Below are 18,362 nucleotides of genomic sequence, written 5' to 3' on the forward strand. Positions count from 1 at the left end.
TGTTTATAATAAACTCCAGGGACATGCAAAAGGTTTCTGGGTAAAAGCCCTGCTGTATCCAGTTCTTTAGATCTTTAATGTCATTTAGCTTAATCTTTATGCACATCTAATTTAGGAAGATGCAAAATGAAATTTAATGGCTAATGTTTCAGTTTAAAGCTTAATAGCAAAAAAATAATAATTTAACATCATTTATAACTTGGCAAGGTCTTTACTTACGATATCTTCTGGTATGCTGACTGTGTACAAAGTTTTGTGATAACAGGTGATAATTGACAAGCCTCTGGTGAAATTGGTGACTAGCAAGGGGAAAAAATCCTACCCCTGAAGCCCCTTGTATAATGTGCTCACTTTTATCTTGAATTCTGTATGGTGGTTTCTGAATGGTGCATAATTATGAAAAGACTTCTGTTCCTTGATTATGAAAAGAGATCCTGTCATCATAACTTTTCAAGGATGAATAATGAAGACTGCACCTGGTTTCAATTAGTAATGTAGAAAAAGATAAAAATTTTGGCAGTACTTTTTGTTTAAGAGAATCATGATAGTTATAGCAAATGAGGTATTAACTGCCTTGTATGAAGGATTCATATTACTTCAGAATATGTAAGAATTTTGCACTCAGGCTGTATTCACACGTAAAGCTAGAATCATGATTTGGCACTACCATGATGAGCCTCCTGGATAAAGGATCTGTGGCTCAGTGAAGTTCTTCTGGCTGCACAGGTGGTAAAAGGGAGGAGAAGGCTTTCAGAGATTGGATAGTGTAGTTCTAAATCATTGTTTAGTGTTACTTGTGGTCTTGAATACAGTGTCTTTTAGTACATGATTATAACAGGACTGAACTATTAGGAATGACATAATCCATGTTGATCTTAAGGAAGGTGACAGCAGGTATTGTAAATCCATTCTCACAATATAGAGATGAAATTCTCCCAAAAGTTTGATATATCTCAGAAGATGAGAGAAGAGATTAAAGAAATTCAATGACAATGTGCAATTTTAACAATTGTTACAAGTTTTTTTGCAGTGCACTGTCCATTTACAGTAAAAAAAATGCTTTTTTGTCCTCCAAATAAGACATTAAAAGTGACTAATGGAATACATCAGACAAAATGATAGTAATTCAGTGGCCAAAATTCTGTTGCATATCTGCAGCAGGAGTGATGTCATTGGCAGTGGCAGGTTGCTGCTAATTGAAGAGTTTCTGCTGCTCTCTTGGGTTACGCATGCGTTTTATCTCATTGCGTGCAAGTCATGTGCAATCCAGAACTGAAGACTCTTTGATTAGCGGTAGTCTGCTCCTGCTACCGATGTCATTCCTGTTGTGCTGGTGTAGCTACGCAAGTGGATGCTGGCCAATAAATCAAACAATTAAGTAAATACGTTAAAATAACATTTTAAGAGTGAAAATATCATTTAGAAAGCAAGAGAAATGGAAGTTATAGAGAAGAAAAAAATTCTTTGGAAACATAGTTTTAAGATCTTTTACTTACAAAAAGGTGGCATTCAGTGCTTGCATACTATTGTGATGCGTGCCTGCATAGTACAAGACTCTTAAAGCAATCACTTGACTGTGGAGTACTGACTTTCAGCAGATGGAGCTGTTAATTAGGGACTACAGATTGGAAATCATTCTGTTCCCATGGGTGAATTAGTGTGTTTATTCAGTAATTCTTAGTATTGCAGCTTTTCCATTAGCAGCTGTGCTTAGCTGTTTTGATTAACATGCATTGTCTCTGTCTTCACTTTTTTCTCTCGTCTTAGGAGTGGTGTTTCTCTTTGGTAAAGTGTGGATTGAATCAGCAAAGTCCTATGCGAGTTGCTGTGTGACAGTTAAAAATATTGAAAGAACAGTGTACCTGCTGCCACGTGAATCGGTATGTCTTTTTATATTGGTAACCGTGCAGTCTTAAAACAGTCTGTTTTACTGAGATTATTCAGGCAAAAGGCATTAACTCAGGCATAAATCACGTTGAATGCTTTCATGATGTATTACGGAATAAAGTATGGCTATCTTTCACATAATATGGACTGGAACATAGAGGAAAATAATGGAGCAGTAGAAAAGTGCTCTATAAATGGTATAGATATTGAAAAAAGAAGTAATGACACCTAATAATGTTAAGTGGATGGGGGGAAGGGTTTGGTTTTGTAACTCTCATAAATCACTTGGTGCCTAGTGTCAATACAACATCAGCTGTACGTTTTTTTGAAATATATGTAGTGTTATGTTACCTTTCTTCTTCCAAGTCTGACTTTAACCCTTAATTTTTGATCCCAGGTAAAATGTAGTCTGAGTGAGTGAAGCTGTATTTGCTCACCTTTACTTTTGCTATACCACTCCATTCTTTGGGGAAGGATAGTGTAGTGCTTTAAAGTTTTAAACAAAAACTTGCCATCCTAATATTTGCTATATTTCTTTTTGAAGCGAATTAAGTTATCTTCTGACCAAGAGACAGAGAATCCTGTGACTATGATGGATGTCTATCAGGAATTTAATGATCGAGTTGCAGAAAAATACAAGATCATGAAGTACAAATCTAAGGTTTGTGTATCCCCTCCCTATCTTAGGTTTTTAAGCTGAGTGGTAGATATCTTCAGGTGGAGAAGTAATGACAAGAAGAAATTGGGATGTATTAAAGGATACAGGACATCTATAACTCCTTACAGATGATTGACTGATGTATCTAGGGAACTAACAGAAGGGATCAAAGACAAACAGTATGGTAGATTGTATTAGCTCATATTAGTCTAGATTCTCCTTTTAGGAGCAGTACTTGTCTAGTCACTTTGAAAAAGTTTTGTCCATCTAATCTTTATGCCCTTGATTAAAAAAGGTGACTTAATGAATGCAGTACATTTTAAAGGCAAATAAATGTTGGGAAAGTTTAAACAGAGGAATTATGTCAGGAGAAAAGACACAAAGCAACTGGAAGAAATGGAGAACTGTACACTGCCCTCAAACTGAACAGCTTCCAATCTCATTCTGTTTCTGCATCTCCCCAAGGCTGAATTGGACCCATGTCTAATTACATTTGAAATAAATACAGTGAAATCAGTGAAACCTATTAGTTATTACTAGTTTAAGTCCCATTGGCGTTCATGGGTGTCTTCTAAGTATTCTTGAATCTGGATCTAGCCTATCATATATGGATTGCTGAAGAGGGTGTTTTTCATATAGGTTGTCCAGTTCCTTGTATTCTGAAATATTTCCACAAACACATAGTGGGTTTGCATTGACTTACATCTTGTATTAGCATAATTTTTCTGTTGATTATATTAATAATAATAATAATAATAATAATAATAATAATAATAATAATAATAATAATAATAATAATAATAATAATAATAATAATAATAATAATAATTTATTGTCATTGTAAGTATATACACATACAACGAAATTCACAGACACCCAGAGACCAGACACATGCACACACTCTTCTTCAGAGTTTGGGTTTTGAAATTTGAAGTAATAAAAAGCGACAAAGCTCTGTCTTTGTATGTGTGTGTCTGTGTAGCACTTTTTTTTTCCTTCAGGGTGTGATGAATATCTCAAAACTTGTATTTTGTCTAGAAAGTGGAGAAGAATTATGCTTTTGAGATACCAGATGTTCCTGCAAAATCTGAGTACTTAGAGGTTAGATATTCGGTGAGTAGTGTTTTCCTGTTTCTCTGAAAGTGCTCCTTAAACGGAAAATGGTGTGTGTATATTATGCTCTTAAAATGATACTTTGAAACATATGTTAAATTCTGATACTTTAAAGTTGCAAATAATGCTTGTTTTATGTTGCTGTTGGCTGACTAACATGGCCTAAAGATAGCCCAAAAAAGTAAGGATCATCAAGAGTAGTCAGTTGACTATTTCAAGGAGTTAGAGGAGTCATGGTGGATATTGCTTGTTGTCTGATGATTGCTTTGAATAAATGAACTTGCATTTAAATATGTGAGAACCTGTGTGGTGGTGTGTACAGAGCATGGGACTAGAACACAGGGATCCAAATTCAATTCCCTGCTCAGCCATTGAAACGTCCTTGGGGATGGGAGTGGTAAAACATTCCTTGAAAATCTCACATATCTTGAAAAATTCTGTTAGGGTCAACATAATTCAGAAGCAAGTTGATAACACATGACAATGACAATAATTTAAATAGTGCTTTCAACTGCATTTGTTTAGATGAGTTTAGAAGCATTATTAGGGTGGGGAGCGAGACAACCTGGAGAGACGTTCCTATTCACTACAGCATGTCCGTGAGATTCACACTCCCTATTTTTCACCCACATTATATAGCAAGTCTATATGTGATGCAGGTTCTGGTGTTTTATCAGATAAAATAACTCTCAAACTTTTCCTAGTATTTGGGGTTGTCTCTGTTAATTGTATCTTCCAGTTCTGACTAATGTGAAGTTTATTTGTTTGTTTTATGTATTGGCTGCCTTTCTCCCAGTAAGGGGACCCAAGACAGCTCACGAGATTAAAAGAACAGAATTAAAAACGTAGTAAGATGAAAATTTAAAAACAATTAAGCTATATATTAATTAAAATACAATTGGATAATTAAAAGCAGGCAAACATTAAAAACTATCTTTAAAATGGCATTCAGGGACTCAGTCATGATGGTTAAGAGCCTGCCTGAAAATACTGGTCTTCAGCTGTAGGTGGAAGGGTAAAAGGGAGGGGGCCAGCCTGATCTCCCAAGGGAATGTGGTTTGAAACAGCCATCAGGAAGAGAGAAGGAAAATTTTTGAACCAACTTGTATTTCTTACATTTCCTCCTCTATTCATTCTCACCAACCACAGAATAGAATAATAGAATTGGATCAGCAATCCGTATTAAGCACCATATATGAACATTCTAACATCACCTATCATTCCAGCTCTTTTGCAATGCATGCAGTTCTAAAGAATAAAATATTATTACTGATATATGCACAAAACCTACATATACTAGAATTATCATAGAAGGTAACTATCTTTTTTCCCCACTTGGCAAATACTGGTATAGACTCCCTCGTGTATACTGATTGTGAGGTGGTTAGGGAACTCCACTGTTGCTGATAGGAGAGGACTACGTATTTGTATACTCTATAATTATAAATACGTTGCACCAGTAGTAATAGGAAGTCTGTTCCTTCCTCTCACCTCATAAGGAGCTTGTTTCTAGATCGAGTCTAAGGTTTGAGGTTTGGCCATCTGGGATGCTTGAAGTAAACTGTAGATCAGGACTGGGGCACTTTTGGCTCTCTAAAGATTTTAGATTATTATAGGTGTTGGTCCAAAATATCTGGAGGACTGAAGATTTTCCACCTCTGCTGTAGATCTGCAGGAATTATAATCCTTCATATGCTTTATGAGCCCTATTTCTGTGGCTTCAGGTTAGCCTGTCAAGCCAACTGGTAAGTTTCATGTGGCTGAGGAAATTTTCCTTTTGTATATTTAGTTTAAAGACATCTTGCTTGCTGCTTCTGTGAATATAGTTTTCCTGCTGGAATGCTTTGTGATAGAATTGGCATACAGTCCTTTACAAATTTTAAAAGTATGCTTGCAATACAGAATAATCAATATATTTTGATTTTCAGGCTGAATATCAGCAACTACCTCAAGATCTGAAGGGAGAGACATTTTCTCATGTATTTGGAACAAACACTTCAAGTCTAGAACTACTTTTGTTGAGCAGGAAGATTAAAGGACCAGGCTGGTTGGAAATAAAAAACCCACGTATGAATATTTTATATCGAATATATCACTTGTAGGAGAATGATTGCTTATATATATGTTCAGCTGCTGTGGTGCTATTAATAACAAAAAGAGGAGAACAAAACAGCCTGTTCAAAAGTTGCTAGTTTAATGAAAATATTTTAAGATTGAATTTTCTTAGAATGTGTATAATTTCAAATCTACAATTGTCGCATATTTGGAAACCGTCTTTATTTTTAACTATATTATTTTACAGCTGTATGGTACATACATTTACATCAAGGCAGCGAGTTGCTTCTCTAGGAAATGGATGCTCCCCAAATTGTATCTTTATTCTGTTTATGTGCATGTGATTGTTTAACATAAATATATAGCCCATGTATAAAATAATTCTGTGCCTATAAATCATGTTACTGAGTACTATATCCAGTTTTAGTTCCAGCTAGAATGGCGCTATTAAGTGAATGGGCTTGTTAAATGCGAATTTATGGAAGTTCCATTGGTTCAGTGTTCTAGTTAAGCTCAGAATACTAGCTTTCTTTAGCCCTAAGTCATTATAAGATTAACTTACAAGACCTCTTTTTTTTTGTCCTATATTCTCTCACATGGACACAAACATTATTGAACTCACTTGTACAGCGATGTGTCGCAAGACGATTGCCTCATGGGACGATTAATTCGTAAAACGATGGGTTTGTACGATCGCTGTTGCACTTCTCAAGACGATTTTTCCTATGGACAATTTTCGCAAGATGATGTTTGGGTCCATGCTTCGCAAGACAATTTTTTTTAGACCGATGCTTTGTAAGATGAGTTTTTCCCCATTGGAACGCATTAATTAGATTTCATTGCATTCCAATGGGGAACTGCATTTCGCAAAACGATGTTTTCCATGGACGATTTTCGCAAGACGACAATGTTTTTCCCCATTGGAATGCATGAAATAGATTTCAATGCATTCCAGTGGGAAACCGCGTTTCACAAGACGATGTTTTCCATGGATGATTTTTGCAAGACGGTGATTTCCCCCCCCCCATTGGAACACATTAAATAGATTGCATTCCAATGGGTTACGATGTTTTCTGAAGACAGCGATTTTTGCGGAATGAATTAACATCGTCTTGTGAGGCACCACTGTACATATTTTCGGAGAGATTGTGTCCCCCCCCCAAAAAAAAACCCTTATCTGGAAAAGAGTTTAAGTGTCCAATTAATGGGGAGAATGTGTGTCATTGCAGATTGTTAAAATGTAGAATTAATGGCCTTAAAAAAACACTGCTAAATTGTATTGTGGCATACTTAACTGTTACGCTAACTTTTTACTCTAGATCTATTGAATAAAAGTATTACAGTAACCCTTGTTTAAATATTCTTTTGTGTGAGTTCTAAATATTGTTTTTTGGTTTATCTCAGAGCTCTCAACCCAGTCTGTCAGCTGGTGTAAGGTAGAATTAATGGCCTTGAAACCTGAGCTGGTGAATGTAGTGAAGGATCTTCCTCCACCTCCTCTTGTGATCATGTCTCTTAGCATGAAGACAGTTCAGAACACAAAAACTCATCAAAATGAGGTTTGTACAGTAACATGCTTCAAAATTACTTGACTGACTGATTAGTTCTTCTGTAGCTGTGTTTGGTGCAGATTCTGAATTCTGTGGAAGTGGAAACACTTTTCTACTGGTAGACTTGATAGTGTATTCTCTGTTACTGCATTTGTTACAGAGACATTGGATCTTGAAGCACAGTACTTCTTCAATGTACTGATTTTTGCTGGCCCCATAAATATGTATCTGAATAAACGTTGGCCGTCTCTTTTTAATAATAATTTTTGTTACATTAATAGTTAGATTAACAACTTCAGAAATTTGTAGATTTTAAATGTGTTCCATGCAAATGAATGAATGAAACTGAGACTAGAGTTTTCTACTATTTCAACCTTTGCAGCAATAGCCCGTTTTACCTGTTTGTGTGTACAGTGGTGCCCCGCATAGCGACAATAATCCGTTCCAGAAAAATCGTCGCTATATGGATTCGTCGCTATGCGGAACAAAAAAGCCCATAGGAATGCATTAAAACACGTTTAATGCGTTCCTATGCGCAAAAAACTCACCGTCCTGCGAAAATCCTCCATGCAGCCGCCATTTTTGCTGCTTGGTAAGCGAGGAATGGGCGTGAAAACACTGCGGGCGGCCATTTATTTACCCGGTGGCCATTTTGGAACCGCCGATCAGCTATTAGGAAAACATCGCTATGCGAAAATCAGTAAGCGAAACAGCTTACCGATCATCGCAAAGCATTGTTTTACCATTTAAAACATCGCAATGCGATTGCAAAAATGATTGCAAAAACACATCGCTATGTGGATTCGTCGTTAAATGGGGCGCCCATTATGCAGGGCACCACTGTATTTAAAAAAAAGGAAGCTAGTGAGCAAAAGAAAAATATGGAAGCATGAAATATCCACATAGCAATTCAAAAAGGAGTCCTGAATTTTATTCTATATTGACAGTGAACTTGAGTGGCTCTCCCTTTAAGAACAAGGGAGAGCCACTTAAGTTCACTGTAAATATGGAGTTGTCAGAATTTAATATGTATTATTATCACAAAGTCTGTTCATAGGCGTACTTTTCCCTGTTCTGGAAGTTCAAGATATGTTAACAAATTTCAAGAAATTAAAATTCTTCCACCTTTCTTTCAAAATAAAAAAAAAAAATTAGGGAAGAAGTGTGTTCTGATTTTAGTTGTTTTCTGAAATTAGGGAGTTTTCCTGGAATTGGATAAGTAAGATACTGACAAATTACTGATGCACAGATTGGTTGTCTTTTCAAATTTATAATCTGTTATTCATTGACTTTAGCATACAACAAATGGGTTATAACCATTTCCCAGCAGAATACATCATAAATTTTGAATCATGGTACATGGTTAGATTTATTGAATGGATTATTAAATCAGTATGTAATTTAACAGATGAGCAACACCTTGGTTTACTGTGGGAGAACTTTAAATGACTTCCTTAGTTGTGTGTTCATTCTCCTTTTCATTTTTGTTTGTTTAGATTATGGCTATTACAGCTTTGATACATCACAAATTTAGTTTGGACAAAGCACCACCTGATCCTCCTTTTCAGACCCATTTCTGTGGTAGGTATAAATGAAATTACAGTATATTAGCATTTGCCTTTCTGGCTTGAATGTGCGGTGTAATGTACCAAATACATTTGTCTAATGGCTTGACCCTTGTTCTGTAGCAATAGTCATACTGTTGAGAAAACTGTGAAGTACCTAGGACATGTTCTAATCGGTGGAAAGAAGTGTCTAGGGGAACATAGGATCCAGGCATTAATGGAAACACCAAAACCAAGAACAAAAAGACAATTGCGAGGGTTTCTGGGTATGGTAGGGTTTTGTTGTGCCTGGATTCCTGAAATGTCAAGAATAGTTAGTCCATTGGTGAAGATGTTAGGGCAAACTGAACCAGATCCCCTGATTTGGAACAAAGAGGGTGACCGAACTTTCAAAGAGATAAAGAAAAGGTTAACCGAAGCCCCAGCTACTTCACAGTTTTCTCAACAATACCTTATGGTGAGTAGATTTGAATGTGTGAGTATTTATTGATTTCTACAAGGAGGAAGGAATCTATGTAGGTAGCCTACATGTGTAATATACTAGTGACTAAAGTTTTAAATCAATTTTTATCTTTGGACAAAGTCTTTCTCCTAGTTTCTTTACCCTGTAAAATGTTCTATATGCTTGAACAACTGTCTTGGGATGAGCACAGGATCAGGGATGATTTTATACAAAAAAGCACAAAAGAAAGATGAAAAAAGAGAAACTTCCAGAAAATTAAAAATAAATAAACAAATATATAAATAAACAGTGCTCCCTGCCATTGGGACCATTTGAGAGTGACAACCTGTACCATTTACTCTTGTGGCGCCCCATCTCCCTTTTAAAATTGTATTGACTTTTGCAGTGGGCTTTGTCCCTTCTCTTCAGTTAATGCAAAATTGATAAATTCTCCCCATGTATCTATACATTCATCTCTTCCTATCCCTCGCTTAGGTGTTATATGACAGGTAGGCTTATCATTGATAGTGATATCCCAAACATTCCTATACCAGTCACTTAACTGGAACTTATAAACTGTTTTTGAATTCCTAGCAGTAATAAGTCTTGCCACTGTTAAAAAACTGGATATTGATTCTTTAGCTGTCCAGTTACCTTCTTACTTTTCAAATATTGATGAAAACAGTATTTTAGGACAAACAGCTAAGTTTAGCTTGTTTATTTCAAATGAAGTGCTTTCTGTTTTGATGAGGTCGGCAGTGGGTTTTTTTTTGGAACGCATCCATGGAGGAGAAGACACAAAATCTTATTAAAGAGGGAAGAGACAGTAAAGCAGAAAGCATGAGCAGTAAAAAAGTAAAGTTGAGAGAAACCTCACACCCTTTCCGCTTGCTGAGAGCCCCTGAAGAATGGCAGTGGGTGACCTCTGGGAGTCAGCTGTTGTGCAGCACCTCTCTGGAGCCTTTACTAGCTCTGCAAAAGCCAAAATTTCTAGCCCAATTTCAGGCAGTGCACCTGTTAATTAGTGCATGTGTCTGTCAGCTAACTTCTATGTCTGCAGTTCACTAATTGACAAAACAATAAAAAACCATTCTAGTAATGAGCAAAATGATAACCAGATAACACATCCAAGGATTACATAATCAGACATCAAAGCATAATATTTGCTAGGACTTCTAACCAAGGTGCACCTTATCACTTTCCGAGTTTTCATCCCTGACAATCTTGGGTAAACAGTTGGTCATTTAGCCAGATAGGACTGGTTTCTGCTAGCATCCACCACAAAGTCTTCCCAAATAATTTCTCGAATGCCTTCCTCATGTCCAGTAGCAATTTAGGCATTTTACAGCATCTTAAGCATCAACATTTACAGCATCCTTAAAAGAGGAATATTTGTTGCATACCACACTAGGCCTCCTTGCAATTTTTCTGTATGGGCATTACAGTCTCTAATTGTGTTTCAGAGTTTGTGTGTAGTTTTCTTTCTCCAGGGCTCTTTCCCTAAACTTCTTTGTGTTTCATTACCTCTTGCTATGTTTTAAATTCTGTATTCTGGTTGAATGGTTTAAATTCTGTACCATGATTGAAAAGCTCGGAAGAGTGAAGTATTGTTTGTGTAGGAAGGTTGTAGATTGTTGATGATATGTGCGACTGGGTCCAATTGTGAGATGAAGTCAGTGGTTTTTAGCCTTTTCCTCTTCTGGGTCTGCCTTGTAGTAGGTTGTTTCTGGGTATCCATCTTGCCCTTTTCATCAATTCTTCAGTCATCTTAGGTGGGTATTGTAGTATGAGAAACACCTTTTGAAGAGCTATGAGTTTGGAGTGTCTATCTTGTAGATCTGAGTAGATGCAATTAAATCTAAGGGCTTGTCTGTGGACAGTAGATTTTGTGGGGTGTTTGAGTTGGAACCTGAAGCTCTGAAAGAGTGTGTAAGGATAAGTGGTTTTTTGAAACACTATAATATTTCTGTATTCGTTTCAGAGTGTTGCACAATTTAAAATTATGGACCTATATGAAATATAGGTAAATAAAAGCAAATTAAAATGTTCAGATAATTAGACTATTTTTGACCAGAAGCAGGGTATTTAAGTGCATTATCTCAGCCATTTGCTGGGTCTTCTTTTGTACAAGTGGTAGGGCATGAATTGCATGCACATAAATACTGCATTGATTGAATTTCTCCATAGTCACAGAAAATTTGTCCAAATAGCCCCATTGATTACTCTTTGATCTTCCTACTTTGGTTTTAAGTCCATTAAGCGACTTCTAAATGGTGGAAGACAGTCTTCAGTATTCATCTGTTTGGCAAGGTGTGTTGTTTTTGTTCTCCAAAGGTTTTTGGCCTAGCCTCTTTTTTTAAATAAATATTTAGAGCTTGAGATGTGTGTAGAAAACATTTCCTTGATTTTAGCCATTGTCAAGGCAGTTGGTGTCCATGAAGTGGATGGATGGGCTTGATGCTGTGTTCCCGTATTTTGTTCATTATTTGCTAGCAACTCTCTACATACTTCTGAAAAAGCAATGCCAGCCAAATAATAATCCTTTTCAATGGAGGTAGATTTCCAGGAACCAGAATAATCTTGTATGGTTCATTAAGAGCTACATCCATTTGTCTGGCATATGCTGATTATACTGTATGATTGTATTATATTCTGTTGTGGAGTAGCACAGGGACCAGAATTTCTGTTTTCAAGGTTCCTTGCAAGGCGCGCATCTGTGCGACTTTGCCTCCCTCTGCATAGCATACTTTTTCTTCCACTCAGCGATTGTTTTCAGCCCCTTTGGTTCTGGTCATGATGGAACCCCACACGGAGGACAGTCACTTAAGAGAGAGGCAGAGCCCTGCCCAGCGGGGCTGAAAATTAAAGATTACATTTCTTGTTTTAATTCTTTGTGGGTTTACATTGCAACCTGACCCAGTTTCCTAAGGGTGTTATTTCTGGTTGCAGCTTTCTGTTTGGTGTTCAAACAATGTTTTTTGTAGGTCAGGGTTTGATTCGTAATGACTCCCAAATACTTTAGAGTAGGTCAGTGTGGCGCTTACCCTGTGGCCCCTGCTTGTTTCACCAAACATAGAGCTCACACAAGTATCCCAACATGCCCTTTAATACGCTGCCACCAGTTGATCTCTTTATCAGCCTATATTTCCTATGAAAGACTGAGGTCCATTCAGTAGTGAACTTTTAAACAGAAACAGGTTTATTGATTAAAAGTTGTTTTAGGAATAGTTCTTAAGCACATTCTTAAAGTTACACAAAGCTTCAGTATTTTACTTTAACCTCTTCTATCTTAATTAATACAGGTCACACTCTGACTCCTTAAACACTCTCTTCTTCAAACCCCCAAACTTTTTTTTCTTCAAAACTCTGTCTAACTGAACTCCCTAGACTCTGACTCACTCCTCCCTTCTAGTTTTTCTGGCTCTGCCTCCTGACAGCTCTCATTGGTACATGCAAATACACTGCTGAATATTCATACCGGGGTGATCACTTCAGTCAGTGTTTCAAAATCTTGCCTTCCCAGCTAACTCAGAGCTTCCTCTCTGCTTCTCTGTACTTGAAGTGCAAGACACAGGTCTGTGTTTTTAAAGAGTATGGTTTCAACTGGTTGTTTTTATAATATGAGAGAGCGTCTAATGCAGAGGTTAGCTGCTACTCGTTCACCTTGAAGGTTTCTCCCTGAATTGTCAAGGCAAGACCATCAACATAGATGAAGCTTCTGGAATATTGGATGATCATTTGTGTAAATGTTAAAAAGTAATGGTGCCAAGATGCTACCCTTATGGAAACTGTTCCTTTGATTTCTGCAGCGACTCTGCCTGCCTTGAAATTCAACAAAGTATCTTTGGTTTTGAAGTAGAATGGTGACCAATTCTGTTAGTCTATAATCTTTAGTAAGAAGGTAGAGTTTTTGGAGTAGCAGTTGATGGTGGACAGTATCATATGCCTCTATAAACTTGACCAATGCTGCTCCAGTTTTTTATGTGCTTCAAAACCCTATTCTATATGTTTGGTTAGATTTAAGATTTGAGCTTTACTGCTCTTGCCAGCTCTAAAACCTGCCTGTTCTGGAATTAGAAGAGGTTCAATTTTAGGGCTATATGGTTTAATATACCGTAATTCGTTCAAACACTTTGTATGTGGCATAGTAGGGAGATTGGCCTGTAGCTTTTGGGGTCTGATGGTTCAGTATAATAATTACTTTCTGCTTTTATTGGAAATTCGTTTACTCACTCAGCAGTTATTAATGAGTTGAAGGAGCCATTCCTTTGTGTTTTTCCCAGAATGTTTAATTTGCTTGATTCAGATATTACTGAGTTCTGCCACTTTGTCATTCCTATATCTCCTTATGGCCTCCTCTAGTTCCGCCAGTATGAAGGCAGTGGAAAGTTCATTGGATTCACTCTGAATATCCCTTTGCTGTTTTATTTTTATTATGCATTGGTTGGTCTTCCTTGCCAGGAGCAACTGGCATTGTATTTGACTGTAGATTGTATTTGCATACAGTTTCCTTTTGTTTGGGTCATTGTTCAGTCTTTTCAGTAATCTCCAGGCTGCTTCTTGTCATGTCAAGCTCTGTTATAGTGACTGTCCAGTGAGTTCTTTGTGTTTCTGCAAGAGTCAAGATCAAATTTCTCAAAGTTTTTACTGTATGTTCACTAAATTGATTTTCTTCAAAGTGTGAAATACAGCCTAAGCACTGGGTGTATGTTTATGGAATTAGACCTGAGATGTAGCTTGATTCATCACCCTCTTGGAATGGAAGCATGAAAGAATTCTAAAATGGAATTTACAATTTTATCATAGTTCTCTGGTTGAGGGGCAGTCAGAAGCACAGATACATCTGGCATTTTTACAAACTTCTCCCAGTTAGCTTTTTAAAAAATCATTCCTCCTATGGAGTGGTATAGATTGAGGTCAGATGAGTGAGTAGATCTGACATAGAATGGATCTGTGCTGAGTGTTTGGGATTGGATCACCTAGGTTCTTAATGCACTGTTGAGCTATAGGTTCCCTGACAAAAGATTGAGCTGGATTGTAGCCTCTCTGCAACCTGCCATTGTTAAATGAACTGCCTAGTTTAGAGTCATGTATAAGGCACATTGGATAGGATTTTGCCCATTTTATAACATCTTTGCCATTTTCATCATCGTTTTCATAGCCCCAGGTGTTTCTATGCCTGTTCAAATCTCCAACTAGAAAGTGAGTATTTCGGTTTTCCATATTAGTCAGCTTCTTAAAGCAGAATAGTAGATTAAGTGGTTTATAAATCAGTGTTACTATACGTACATACAGCTGGTTCAAATGTCAACGTTTCTATGTTGTCCTCTTCAATAAACTCCACCGAGTGGATTATGTATAATACCTGGTCTTACAAAAATGGCAATTCCATATTGGTTGTGACACCCTCAGCAGTGAGACACATCCCAGAAACTTTAGTCGATGCCGATCAGTTGCTCTGTGAGTTTCTCGGACGCAAAGAATGTTACATTTCCATTTGCAACAAAGTGAAGCTAATATTTCCCCTTTAGATGAAAAGAAGTCCTTTATATAAATAGAAGTTGTTGTTTGTGGTCCTAAAAAGGACTGTTGAGTTGTTTTGTTCATCAGCAAGTTTAGGGATTGCGTGAAAAACTGATGCAGCTACGTCTTTGAAAAGAATTGTAAGTCCAGAAAGTTATTCTGAGGGCTAGAATTAAACTGAGCTTACACAAGTCTTCCAGACAAAAAGTCCACTGTAGTCCCCCTTTTAAAACCTCAACAGCATGATTTTTCAGAGTGGTTGGAGGAAACATTTTGCTGTTGTTAAAAAAAAACCAACAACTAGGAACCAGGAATCTTTACAGATCAGTTTCAAACCACAAAAAGATCTCTTGGTAGATCCTGATACAGTGGCGCCTCGCTTCACGACGACCCCGTTAGAAGACGAATCTACTGTACGATTAGTTTTTCGCAATTGCTGCTTTGGGAACCGATTTTTTGCTTAATGACGATCAAAAGCAGCTGATCGGCGGGTTTTTAAAATGGCTCCCCGCTGTGTTCTGGACGGATTCTTTGCAAGACAGGCACCGGAAAATGGGTGCCCTATGAAGGATCTTCGCTGGATGGTGAAATATTTCGCCCATTCGAACGCGTTAACCGGTTTTAATGCATTTCAATGGGTTTTTTACTTGACGACAATTTCGCTCTACAGCGATGTTGCTGGAACGGATTATCGTCGTCAAGCAGGGCACCACTGTACTGTATATGTTCTGATTGCTGCTGTTTTAATTGTCTAGTTAAAGTCATGAGAAATAAAGGTGCCAAATGTCTGCTGTGATTAGCATTTCATACACCCCAAGATGAAACTGATTTTCCACAGTTATTAAAAAAAATCCTCTTGAGGCTGTGTGTGTCTGTACACATGGGCATGGGAGGACAGCAAATGTTGTTATGCTTTCTTGTTGTGAATGAGTAGTGTTTCCATACTGGTGAATCTTATATATGGATATGACCATAGACAAGGCTTTACAGTATGTGAACTATCTGGCAATAGCTTTTATACTGTATGTTTATGATTGACTCTTAATTTCTTTTGCAGTTCTTTCCAAACCGAATGATTGCATTTTTCCATATAACTTAAAAGAAATGGTGAAGAATAAGGTAATTCTGTTTTTCTTACCATTAGCTGTTTGTAGTATCGTTCAAATTTGTGGAAAGATCAGTCTCATGGTATATGGGTGTAAGGGCATGAAATTAGCCTCATGGCCCATTTCACTTCTTATTGGTGGTGAAAATCTGTTGTGCATTTACTGCAACTAAGTTCAAACCCGTCTGTTTGATCTGCTATATTATCAGTGATTTACTTACATAGCTTGTTGTAGTTAGCAGTGGCCCTGGCTGCCAGATGGGCGGTATGTAAATCAAATAAATAAATAAAAATTAGCACTTTTGATTACAAGCTGTAATGGGAACTATTAAATTTTGGGCCACTTAATATAAAAGTTCTTCCTGATTTGAAAATATATGTTTTTGGGTGGATTACGTCACTGTTTTAAAAGAGCACACATGACACACTTGTAAAAAGGGATGGACAGGAAGGAATGAGAGAAACAAGTTCAAGCAGTAATTGTTAGTTAATGTTCTTATCACGGAACAGTTTAGGTGGTCTGATAGGATGGCAGTTAGTGGCAAAGATCAAAGGTGGTTGAATTCTCAAGAGAGACTATGACTCTTCTTCTTCCATTTCTTCCCCTTCATTTCTTTTTCTGTAATTTAAAGTTGTTCCATATCCATGGAACATAGCAGGTTACAAGAATCAGGTTATAAAGCATCCTGCATTTTAAACTTTGTTCACTGTAAAGCAAAAGACAACAGTACTCTGTTGCTTTGTATATGCAAAGATGTTGATGTCAGTATTGGAGATGGGTCTTACAGAGTACAGTGGTGCCTCACACAACGATGTTAATTGGTTCCAAAAAAAAATCAACGTTGTGTGAAACATCGTTCTGTGAAACACCATTTCCCATAGGAATGCATTGAAAACCGGTTAATCCGTTCCAATTGGAACGGATTGCCATCGCTGGGTGAAAATCCCCATAGGAAACATCGCTGTGTGAAACAATGTTTCCTCCATTGGAATGTATTGAAGCCGACTCAATACATTTCAATGGCTTTGCGAAGTCCTTTTTCGCTCCTGTAAAAGTGTCTTACAATGTTTGGAAGCTGTTTTAAATGCTTGCAATGGTTAGCCCCCCTCCTGAAACCTAGGCAAACTTAATTTGATGTTGTTCTGACACTTCGTTAATTTATGGTATTTTTTTGTTTTCTCCATTGAAAACTATTGAATGGTCTGTCTAATGGTTTCCAATGGAGAAAATTCAAAAAATCACCATAAATTAACGAAGTGTCAGAACAACACCAAAATCAGTTTGCATAGGTTTCAGGAGGTGGGCTAACCATTGCAAGCATTTAAAACAGCTTCCAAACATTGTAAGACACTTTTACAGGAACGAAAAAGAGACATCGTTGTGTGAAAATCCCCCATAGGAAACATCGCTGTGTGAGGCGGCAAATTTAACAGAAAAAGGCATCGTTGTGTGAATTCATCGTTGTGTGAGGCACCCGTTGTGCGAGGCACCACTGTATTATATATATCACCATGGCCAGCAGTAACTGTTCCTGTGGTGAAGTCAGCTGAACCCTAGTATCAAATGGAAACCATTCCTTTTGGGTTGGAGGCAAATGCAAAGTGAATCCAGCCAAGTTGACTGGAAGGGGAGGGTGCTCACTGCCTGTATTTACAGTGGACCCTTGACTTACAGACGGCTTGACTTACAGACTTCTCTGGCCGCAAAATTTAGGTTTGACTTGCAGACTGAGATTTGATTTACAGACCAGAAAAAAACCAAAATGGAACAAAAATGGCCTGTTACAGGATTAATCGGTTTTCAATGCACTGTAGGTCAATGGAGACTTGACCTACAGACTTTTTGACTTGAGAACCGCCTTCCAATACGGATTAAGTTCTCAAGTCAAGACCCCACTGTACCTTCTGATGCAGCCATGAGAAATGTAGATGGAGGCATGGAAGCTTTCTGGGGAAAAATTGCATGAACATGACCTACTTTGGATCCCAACTTCTTAACCCAAGATATACATTACAAGATCTCTCTCTCTCTCTCTCTCTCTCTCTCTGTGTGTGTGTGTGTGTACATGTGTGCGTGCATGTGTGTGTGTATACACTAGTATACTCTGAGCCATTGTGCTACAGGCAAAGATTTTTTGGGTTAATTAACCATAGTTATGTCTGAATTAGGAAAATATGATTGCCTGGTTTCAAACAAACTAGGATCTGAAAACAACTTCAGACTGTCATGGTTTCTTTTGAATCTCATAACTTCAGTTTTCCAGGTCCACTAAGTTGTGTCCACTTTTGCAACAGGGTTTCCTGGATCTTCTCATTGTAGCTCTTCTTAAAATGCTATGCAGAGGGTCAGCTGTTGTGACATGGGTTGTCTTGTGTTGGGGGAGGGGTCATGGAGAAGGAATCTCTAAAGACTGAGCAGGAGTGCTGGTGTTGACTTTCTAAAATCTATAAATAGCTTTGGCTA

General features: G+C 37.5%; 1 protein-coding gene across 4 annotated transcripts in view; it reads left to right on the forward strand.

Annotated features, from left to right (window-relative positions):
- The window catches only part of POLA1 (DNA polymerase alpha 1, catalytic subunit), a 285,573-nt gene that overhangs the window by 15,291 nt on the left and 251,920 nt on the right, over nt 1-18,362 (forward strand). For all 4 annotated transcript variants that reach the window (XM_072994276.2, XM_072994275.2, XM_078390450.1 and 1 more), the window contains exons 11-17: nt 1,768-1,880; nt 2,432-2,548; nt 3,584-3,658; nt 5,587-5,725; nt 7,118-7,272; nt 8,760-8,844; nt 15,851-15,912. In XM_072994276.2, coding sequence (XP_072850377.2) covers nt 1,768-1,880; nt 2,432-2,548; nt 3,584-3,658; nt 5,587-5,725; nt 7,118-7,272; nt 8,760-8,844; nt 15,851-15,912 — 746 coding nt within the window. The remainder of the gene's footprint in view (nt 1-1,767; nt 1,881-2,431; nt 2,549-3,583; nt 3,659-5,586; nt 5,726-7,117; nt 7,273-8,759; nt 8,845-15,850; nt 15,913-18,362) is intronic.

Source organism: Pogona vitticeps, chromosome 3, assembly GCF_051106095.1.
Source record: "Pogona vitticeps strain Pit_001003342236 chromosome 3, PviZW2.1, whole genome shotgun sequence".
Lineage (NCBI taxonomy): Eukaryota > Metazoa > Chordata > Lepidosauria > Squamata > Agamidae > Pogona > Pogona vitticeps.